We start from the raw sequence: 11313 nt of genomic DNA on the forward strand, positions 1-11313 counted from the left end.
ACTAGGTTGTATTAAAACACCAAGGTCCCTTTGCTGTGTTCTGAATATTGTGTGACACATATACAATGTATTTTTTTTTACCTACTGTATGAGTTGCAATCAAACCTGCAATCAAACCACTCATGAGGTAGTGATTGTTGTGCGTTTAAATGTGGTATATACTGTAGTAGTACTGTATTATACATCCACGAATATTCACATATAACTCACATATAGTTTATTAGTCTGCATTTAAATAATCTGGCACAGATCTGTTTAGTATGCACTTCAGTCTGAATGTTTCTTGCATAACCCTGTGAGGTATGATATGGCACTTATTCACCACCTACTTCCTTCCTTAAAATATTCCAGTGCAATACTGGCAACCCTCAGCCATAAGAGATGATTGTGTGACTCACTCTAACAATATCCCCTCTCTTCTAGACATCTAAACATCCAGGATGGACGAGGAACAGTGCTACTACAACGAAACCATCGCCTTCTTTTACAACCGCAGTGGCAAGTACCTGGCCACAGAATGGAATACAGTCAGCAAGCTGGTGATGGGCCTGGGCATCACAGTCTGTATCTTCATCATGCTGGCCAACCTACTGGTCATGGTGGCTATCTACGTCAACCGACGTTTCCACTTCCCTATTTACTATCTCATGGCTAACCTGGCGGCGGCGGACTTCTTTGCGGGCCTAGCCTATTTCTACCTGATGTTTAACACAGGGCCCAACACACGGCGACTAACCGTGAGCACGTGGCTCCTACGCCAGGGCCTGATAGACACCAGCCTCACCGCCTCAGTGTGCAACCTCCTCGCCATCGCTACCGAGCGTCACATCACCGTCTTCCGGATGCAGCTGCACACGCGCATGAGCAACCGCCGCGTGGTGGTGGTGATCGTCATCATCTGGACCATGTCCATTGTCATGGGGGCCATCCCCAGCGTGGGCTGGAACTGCATCTGTGATGTCGACACCTGCTCCAGCATGGCGCCGCTCTACAGCAACTCCTATCTGGTGTTCTGGGCCGTCTTCAACCTGGTCACGTTCGTGGTCATGGTGGTCCTGTACGCTCACATCTTTGTGTACGTGCGCCAGAGGACCATGAGGATGTCCAGGCACAGCTCAGGGCCTCGCCGGAACAGGGACACGATGATGAGCCTGCTGAAGACGGTGGTCATCGTATTGGGTAAGTCCCAGACCTATAACAACACCTCAGCCAGTGGAAGCTGGTGGAGGTAGAAATCGGCGGATGGAGGGCATTTCTAGGAGGAGGATTTCTACCTCCACCAGCCTCTTCTGATCTCAGGTTATAGGGCTGCATCTCAACATTCCTAAATGTTTTCCTCTACTCATTGTGTCCCCTCTATCTGCACTAATCTGAAACCGCAGGATTGGAAAAAGCAATATTGTTGATCCATTTGCTTTGACCCATTCTGTTCTTTCAGGTCAGTACAGATGGAGACAAGGAGAAAAGAAGAGTGGGCCAATTTACACTATTGAGATATAGCCGTAATCTCCCCATCTGTGACGTTAGCTTTAGATCATAGATATGGTTTGTAACGGTTGTAGATTATTAGAAAGTATTTTTATATTTAGGATTTCAGGTACTCTAAAATATGTTTTATGGTATATACTGTATGTGGTTTTGGTAGATTTTGTGGTATATTCAGGTCAGAAATTGATTGACAAAAATGTAGTGGTGAACTATACAGTTTGAATTTGAGCCCAACCTTGGGGTAAACAGTTGAACAATACAGCTGTTGAGCTGTGGCCAGCTGAGTGCCTGTCACCATAGCCCTGCTGCCAGTCCCAGTGTCTGCCTAGCACGGCTGCAGTGTCACACTACTAGAGCAACACCCAACTATGGTCTATCCAAAACGTTCTTCCTAGACCATAGGTTCTTCAGCTGTCCCTATGGGAGAACCATTCAGAATCCTTTCCACAGAATATTTGATATTGTCTCCATACTCCATACTCCTTACAGGAGCTCATTTTCTCATCCTAAACCCTAGCTTTAGCCCTTGGCCCTAGCTCTATCCCCAGCTTCAACTTCAACTCTAATCCCAGCTTCAACTCCAACTCTGATCCCAACTCTGGCTCTAGTCCCAGCTCCAACTCTTTAGTCCCAGCTCTGGCTCTAGTCCCAGCTCCAGCTCTTTAGTCCCAACTCTGGCTCTAGTCCCAGCTCCAACTCTAATCCCAACTCTGGCTCTAGTCCCAGCTCCAGCTCTTTAGTCCCAGCTCCATCTCTAGTCCCAGCTCCAGCTCTTTAGTCCCAACTCCAGATCCAGCTCTGCCTCTAGTCCCAGCTCCATCTCAAGCCCCAGCTCCAGCTCTAGCTTTAACCCCAGCTCTAGTTCTAGTCCCAGCTCTAGTTCTAGTCCCAGTTTTGGCTTTAGTCCCAGCTCTGGCTCTAGTCCCAGCTCCAGATCTAGTCCCAGCTCCAGTCCCAGCTCCAGTCCCAGCTCTAGTTCTAGTCCCAACTCTGGCTCTAGTCCCAACTCTGGCTCTAGTCCCAGCTCTAGCCCTAGTCCCAGCTCCAGTTCTAGTCCCAGCTCCAGCTCTAACCCCAGCTCCAGTTCTAGTCCCAGCTCCAGCTCTAACCCCAGCTCCAGCTCTAGCCCTAGCTCTGGCTCCAGCTCTGGCTCTGGCTCTAGTCCCAGCCAGAGGTCCAACACATGGCATGCAGCTCCATGGAGGGCCACTGTCCCCCAGCCCCGGGCCAGACAGGAAATGGTCCCCCATCCCCAGGCCCAGACAGGAAACAGGCCTACTGTAGTTGAGGCACTTGACTGTTTGGCATGAGACTCTGGGGAGCTCTGAGCAGGGTACTTGTTCTGAGTAGAGACATAGAGTGCATGGTTTGTTTCCTTTTAGAAATCCTGTAGTCAGATATTTCGAATAATGTACCAACATTTAGGGTTTGTTTTCACTCCTTTAGACCATCTTCTTACTGCTTTTGAAATCATGTAGTCAGATATTTGGAATAGTGTGCAAAGCATTGGTATTCTTTTTAAATTTGTTTTCTTTACTGCAAGTATTGGCCGAACATGTACAGTAGGCTATACAGTAGCAAGCATTACCTCTTGATGTATTGAAATTTGCAGATGCGTCTCTTGTTGTACCTTCTCAAAGTGGGAAAGGAACGTTTTCTTGTCTGGCAGATGTGTTTTTGGGGTGGAGAGGGGGTGCGAAAACATTCCAGTGAAATCCATGTGATTTGTCTGCCTTACTGTTATCAAAGCCCATTGTTAGTAGTTTATATTATCTCAATCCCATTTTCATGGTAGGGTCTACTGACAATACTACTCAGTCACATCACCTGCTTTGTCAGTGTTGTTTGATTTATAGAGACTTGATCAACGATAATAAACAGAATTATTTGTTTTCTAAAATTCCAGCTGTAGTAGGTTAGATAAAATGTTGCAATGAAACTTGAGAACAGCACAAAAAAAAACTGCCACCATTTTCCCCTGTGAAAACACCCAGTTGTATAGTTCCATCTTTTTAAAAGAATGAGCAGTGAAATTCCTGTATCACCTGTAACACATGCTTTCTTAAAAGCTGTACTTTATCTCAACTACTGTTACGAATGGCATGTATAGGTCTGTAAAAGCAAAACTGATTTGATGGTCACTCCAGCTCGGAGGAGAGTTTAATAGTTAAAGTGAAATGGCTTTCCAAGTAACACATCTGTTTAGCAGATGATGAGAACAGATTCCAGCATTCAGGATGCTGTAAAATAAGTTATTCCTGATTTCTCCTGGGAACTTCTATCAGAGATGGAAAATAACAAGATCTCCCTAGCCCGTCTGCCCTGGGCCTAATAAACAGCATTTTCTACCCAATACCACATTCACATGTCAGTTATCACTGGCTAATGAGGGACTAAACCTAAGAATATCAGTATCTCTCTCAGGGTTGCGCGTGTATGAATCCCAGCTCCTAAAGACAACAGCGGATGTGGGACCCAGTCGGATATCCGTTTTAGTGTGTGCGTGTGTGTGTGTGTGTGTGTGTGTGTGTGTGTGTGTGTGTGTGTGTGTGTGTGTGTGTGTGTGTGTGTGTGTGTGTGTGTGTGTGTGTTCATAGATTATATTCTTGATCAGACTGTGGTTAACACATTGCTTTGCAATTTCATAGAATATAACCTATCCTGCTGTGATCAGCATATCTTAGGGGAACGACAGGCAGCCAAAAAGAAATTCCGGTTTCAAATGTCTCAATAAGCTTGTCTAATTCACTATTGCCTCATCCCACTCCGTGGTTCCCCCTCTGCATCAGGTGCAGAGTCAGAGAATGGAGAGTGAGAGGGGGTCAGAGCGAATGAGCTCACACCACAGCCTGAGGCGGGCGCCGGGTGCCATACTGTGGTCGATCCGCAAAACAATGTCCGTGTGTCTGTTGGCTGAATGCAGAACAAATGACTACTAGTCAAGCCGTCCCGATCCCATGCCTGCTCTAAAACCATGCAAGGCATGTGTGAAGCACTTTCACAGGTGTTAACATTCTTACCAAGCACATATCATCCATTTGCTCATGTCTGCATAGCTCTGGATCGAACACATTGGTCACAGTATCGCAGTATGGCTTCAAGTTTATAAGTCAATTTAAGTTTATCTTATCTACTACTTACATTAGTCAGTAATTGATAATCAACATAGCCCCGAGCAATGATGAATACATTGTGTATCACTTGTCCCTTCAGAAGTAGTCAGACCATTCAAATAAAGTGTCTTTTTGACCCATCCTTGCTTTTTACACCAATTTGTTGTAGACTAACTGTATAAACATCTTAATAATTCTTATGTAAGATAACACACACCCCATGTTACATACTGTAAACACACATAGTATGGTACTGGAAGCTCCTTGTGAGAAAACACCATAGCACCAAACTGAATTACAGTGTGAGAGAAAACATTGACAGCCACATACCACTGCCATTTCAGCCCTGAAACCGGCGTCCATTTTGGGGTCTGTGTTCGTTTATACAGCTTTCGTCACAGTGCTTAATTGTGTAAGGAACCCTTCAAGGAAGTCATAAATTGAACCCTGCTTGGAGTAAACGCAGCACCTTGAGAGGGGGCCAGTTTAAATACTTGTTCAGCTTGAACCCTAAGCCGAGTGTTTGGGAGGGCCTCAATGGGTCCAAGAAAACCTATACAATCAGCACACAATCAGCACATGCACATCAATAAGAAGTGTAGTCATATTCAGTTATTTTCTATGTTTAGAATGCTGATAATGCTTTTGTATGCTCATGATTATGTATTCATGATTACATTAACAAATATCATAATAGAATCCTTGTTCGTATAATTCTGTGATGAAAAAAATCCTCTGTTTGGTCAAATATTCTTGACCGTTCAGGTTGAGTTACTATTTACAACAAAGCACAATTTATTGACATGTTTTACGAGTACAATTCTTTCAAGAGGTGAACATGATTACATCTCTTATCAATCAGGTTTGTAGCATGTCTACAGTAAATGGGAATGGAAAGTGGGGTGATTGACATATGAGTATAACACCAGAGAAAAGAAAATAGAAAGAGAATGTGGGAATAGATGATAAGCCGCAAGCTGATTCAGAAACATACACTTGGTCATAGCGCTGGCTTGTTCACTTTGCCAGTGGGATGTTGGGCTTTCCACCACAACCACACAGCTGAGTTTTTGGGTGGTAATTTGGGTCGGATCTATTTTTTGCTCAGGGACAAGAGGGCCTCCATTACTGAAACATACTCTTCTCCACACAGAGACAAGAGCGACAATATTATGAACAACATAATGGCTTCTTGCAATAGAGACAATTATTTCCCTCTCTGGAAGAAATAGGACACTAACGACACATACATTTATGCCGACAAGTGCAATTTTCCACCCAAAGGAAATTCATTTAGAGAAGTGTTCTCTGAAATTATAACTCCAAAGGTTAGGGTAGTAATTCAGAGCCATTTTGAATGAGGATTAAAGATATAATGTTCTGGTTTGCGATTTTGCTCATGATGCAGAGACAAGATTTACATCGTCTTTTTCAATGTCAATAAACTAGAATCAATGTCGCAGCGCTTTGCAAGGGTAACATGAACATGGTTAAAATAATATATACTGTACATGCATTTCGCTCTCCCTCTCATTCACCAGGAAAGACCAAGATAATAAACAAAGATGTCACTTGCTACAGTACCTATCTATCTATATAGTGACTGAAACATCCAAACCACAGACACATTTCTACCTCATCATGTCAATGTAGAATAGTGGATTTCAACCGCTTTTCAAGGTCTGTACCTACTTTCTCTCTGTTCAGCTCAGTCTAAGAGAAGGGATGGAAACAAGCAGAAATGTTCCAAAATAAATGACAATGTACCAACAAACATAGGCCAGTTGGAGACAGAAGTTTGTTAGAGTCCAGAATTTGAATTTAGAATTTGTTAGAATTCAATTGAATTACTTATTGAGTATGTTTGATTGCATAGACTACCATAATCTCACACCAGTTGATATCTTATTGTTGATAAGGTCTACTAGTACACACACGAAAACAAACCATTTTAAGTAGTTTGCATTTGATTTTTTTTTTTTGATTTTGATTTTTTTTTTTACGGTTTCATCAGTGAGGTGGGGTGCAGTGCATTAGTCTGCATCCCCCAATTTACGCTTATGGACAAAGCATCCAGCAAATAGATAGAAAGATTGTGAGATCTTTCTAGATAAATAGATCTTTCTAGATAGATAGAAAGCTGTTTTCTGATAAGCATAGCATCACATGCTAAGATGGCTTTGAGGGCACATGAGTGTAACAGATGTGTCGTTCAAACAAGAACCCCCAGGCTTAAACATCAGAGAGTGGGATCACCGGTTTATTCAACTGTTTTAAGTGTCCCACCTCAGTCATCAACTCTGTCTTTCATGAAACACAACCAAACTGGTTGTTGAGCCACATGAAACTCCATAATGCTTCAGCATAATCTTAACATTTACCCATTTTGGGAATTCACTCGCAGTACTGGGTTTGATTTGTGCCACTATTGTTATGATAGGAAAATACAGGACAAATTGTACATTGATGATAGATAATTCTTGCCAACATGATTTGCAGCAGTCTTCCTGTCCGGTCCGGACACATCGGTCCGTTGGGGTGTGTGTTCTTATTTAATCATTCTTGGTTCATCCTTTCCCTCTGGTACAAATTAGCCTCTTTATCCTTTTCCCATGAATCCCTTCACAATGGAAGCTCATATTCTCAGTGTCCTCCTCTTCAGTGGGGACCCGCTGCTAAGCCGCTGTCAAGAAGATCAGCAAACAAAGCCTTCTCCTTCACTTATATATTTATTTACGGGGTCAAAGTCGCCCAAGGGAACAAGGCATCAAGGTTTGAGTAAAACAAACAGCTACTCGACGCACAAGGATTCACGGAGGAAATGAAAGTTATTTTACTGAGGCACAGGGATGCCCAAAGTTAGGCTTCAAACACATGCTCTTTTTTCCTCAAACTTGTTGTAGGCATAGTGAGAGTAAAACATGTGAAAAGGCTCTGCCGCTCGCTAACAGCTTGTGGAGTTTATCTAACTCATGAGAGTATCCACATAACTGTGAAGTGAGGTAAAGCAGGGCGAGCAGCTGCATTCTCAAACAGAACGCAGAGCTCTCGCAAATATTTCTGCTCTCTTACAAAATAACATCTGGAGACAAAATATTTACCCTTTTCACAGATTTTAGAAGATTTGAAGCCGAAAATGTTTGAGCATAAACTATCGCCTTTGTCTTGAGTTATGATGTTTGGCGGCGTTTAAAGTCGTAGAAACTTGTGTTAATAAAAGTACTGCTTTCCCCCGTGCATACTGTGTTGATGTTGTGTTTCACAGTTTGCTACAGAATGTTGGCAGGGTCAAGGACCTCGTGTCAAACACTAGATAAGTTGGTGAACATATTGTGTGAGAGAGGACCAAGGAGAGGTTTTGTCCTTAATAAGGATCTACTAACATTAATTCTGGAAACCACCCAATAGGGTCAAACTAGCACATGACAATGATGTTTTAAGTAAAGACACCTCTGCTCTGTCTCTGTAGAATTAAACAACTGACATGGCCCTCAATATTGAGAAACAAGAAATGGTTCTAAACAGATGATATTGTCATTGTCTGTACTTTTTGTCTATCACTGAATAACTCACTCGCCTTCATTTTGAGGGTAAGCCTGTAATCTTCTAAGCCTACTGTATAAGGCTTTGTGTGATCCTCACTGGGAAGTACTATTCTCAGTAATATCTTCACTGGGTAGTTTAAGGTCTGTCAGCACATCTTTACTGTACTGTACCTCCCACACTCATTGTACATAATGTTGAATTGTACTATTATTGTATTGTACTGTATTGTATTGTCTTCATTGCTGTATTATGCCGGTGAATGTTGAGCTCCACACAATGCTGTACTGAAAACAAATTCCATCAGCCTCAATTATGTGGCAATAATCTTGTATCTTATAGTGGCCATTCTCTCAACACTCTCTTCATTCTCTCTCCACCCTCCCCAGGTGCCTTCATCGTCTGCTGGACGCCCGGTCTGGTGCTGCTCCTGCTGGATGTCTTCTGCGCCAACTGCAACGTCCTGTCCTTCGAGAAGTTTTTCCTCCTGCTGGCAGAGTTCAACTCGGCCATGAACCCCATCATATACTCCTACCGGGACAAGGAGATGAGTGCCACCTTCAAGCAGATCCTCTGCTGCCAGCGTCAAGAGAACGTTAACGGGACCGTCGAGGGTTCCGACCGCTCCCAGTCCTCCATCAACCACACAGTCCTGGCCGGGGCCGCGCACAATAATGACCACTCGGTGGTGTGAGGAGGGGACCGCACAGTTGGACCACGTGGTGGGTGTGTGGGGCCGACCGACCGGCCAGGGGAGGGAAACGGGAGATGGACTATAGTGACCATATGGACCGTAGTGAGAAGAGGGGGGATCATGAAGAAATGAAAATGCATTCTAGCTCTGTCTCCGAGCAGAAGGAAGAGGTATCTTTGAAGCGAGGACTTTGATAGGTTGTTAGTTTGTTGTTTTTGTTTTCTATTTGTTAAAAAGATGTTGTGTTGATACCCGATGAACTATTTAAGGACTAATCTATGTGAAGGATGTGCCAGTATAACCGTCTCCTTGCTATATTTCCTTACTTACTTCTTGTTTCACATACTATCACTTATCAACTTGAAAGATAAAGTCCAGTGTATCTTTTGTACAATACATCACACATAGTCGCATAGTCACAGTGAAATCAAAACAATGTAGTTGCACTCTGATCCTTAAAGGCTGTTATTATAACAGCATAACAATGTCATTACACAGTATGAAAAAGTGTCTTACCCTTTTAGAACCCTTAAGTGCTATTTTCATTTCCAGTAAACTAGTCCTATAATGATGGCCACATAGCTGATATTCATGTAACTACATAGTGATGTTGAGCAAGACCAAAGTTGGCGCACTATTCAATTCGAAATGACATCATAAGGCACTAGTCTGCCAAGGTTTACATGATTTTTACATTGATTATTATACACTACATGATTGAAGTCATTTGTACGGGTGCACTGATCTGGCAATATATTCAGTTTGTGGGACCATTGATAAGTGGCGGTTCTATTGCCATCTGCTATGCAACTCTTTTATGTATTTAATGTATTCACAATGCATTTTTATGTATTCAGGATGCGTTGACCATATCACATCCATTAATATAGGCTAAAACATATGAATATGAAACACAACAATGTTTTTTTCCTTCCATTTATGGATGGACAATGAGTCATTATAAATGGCATATTGTTTAAAGGAGCTACACATGAAATATGGCTCCCCTGTGGCCACAAGTTGAAATTGCAAGTACAATGATTTGTTCGTTTACAACTAGATTCCACTGCAAAATCGTCTGTCCATACCAGATAAGGTATGGAGGTATTGAGACGAGATCCCGACATGTGAAGTGAACAGGGAACAATACATATTTCCTTTGATTGTTTTGATTTGCCTACTTTCTGTAACTAACTACGATAATGGCCGTACCGGCCAGGAGAAATCAATATGCTCATACCATAGCCAGTCCAAACATTGGTGGGGAGCTATTAAACACCATCGCTCCACAATCTCTGCAGATTTTTCCACAGCCATTATATGCTGTAGTACAGTGAACATGTCACGTGTAGCTCCTTTAATATCAAACATATTCAGATCCACAACCTCCGTCACATACAGCAAAAAACACATGTACATGCCTTTCCATTGATGCAAATGTAATTAATTGAAATGGTGCATATTATATTGATGACGTTGCTGTGATAAGTGCCACTAATGTAGTGAGATAGCAAACATTTGTCCATTCTATTAAAGCAAGCTTGACGATGTGAAAGTGATAGCTGATATAAATCAACGTTCCAGATCACGTTCCGTCCATCTTTGTCCTCTCTATCAGGGTATGTGTGTGTGTGATAGATGCTTCTCTTTCTTGATGACTCATCATGCCTTCTCATCGTCCCTCATTCCCCTAACCACCATTAACAATACTCAAAATCCTATCTTATTTGAGGTTAGATATGAAACAAACTAGAATACCAATCTTTGTACGTCTTTTTTCCTGCATATACCAATGTATGTATGTTTGTGTGTATGTATGTATGTATGTATGTATGTATGTATGTACAGTATGTATGTATATAAAATATATATTCAAAGTTAATCTCAAAAGGGAATGTTTTTGTTGTTGAAAATCCAAACAGAATTGTGTAATCTTATGTTCAAACTCTGAACAAAGGTTTGTCCTAATTTTTACATTATGATGTTGAGACCTGTTTTCCTTTTACTCATTTTCAGAAACATTAGCTTGTTTAGGACCTAAAACCAAATGTACATTCCAACACTGCCTTGAACTTCATGTAGGTAATGAACTTCAAAGATTTTCAGTTCACATCTTTTTTTATAAAGAAAATATTAAATTACAAGGGGACTTTTGTGGTGGTTCCATTCAATCAAGATATGTATTATCTCCACCAAAAGTTCCTTTTCACCAATAAAAGTTGTTACAGCTCTTAATTTTCTCATGGTGTAACTGAATTGTTTTCTTTTTTCTCAATTCTAATTTAATGAATAGCCTTTAAGATGCATGTGTAGCAATGGCATATGTTAACAGTGTTAGTTGTTTGGGGAAGGTGAGATGCCAGAAGTGGAGTCACATCTTCAATTATTATTATTTCTCGACATTCAAAGCTGATCCAAAAATGCAACCTTTGTCCAATCCTTGAACATTTCACTACAATTGCTAGTACTGGAAGG

General features: G+C 41.9%; 1 protein-coding gene across 1 annotated transcript; it reads left to right on the top strand.

The window, feature by feature from the left end:
• Positions 1-440: 440 nt before the first annotated feature.
• On the top strand, positions 441-9027 carry lpar1 (lysophosphatidic acid receptor 1; the record flags this gene model as incomplete). Its single annotated transcript, XM_083670113.1, has 2 exons — positions 441-1179; positions 8534-9027. The coding sequence occupies 2 exons, from the start codon at positions 441-443 to the stop codon at positions 8836-8838; spliced, it is 1044 nt and encodes a 347-aa protein (XP_083526239.1). The 3' UTR covers positions 8839-9027.
• Between the last annotated feature and the right edge of the window lie 2286 nt (positions 9028-11313).

Source organism: Argentina silus (genome assembly GCF_951799395.1).
Source record: "Argentina silus genome assembly, chromosome: 5".
NCBI classification, from domain to species: Eukaryota; Metazoa; Chordata; class Actinopteri; order Argentiniformes; family Argentinidae; genus Argentina; species Argentina silus.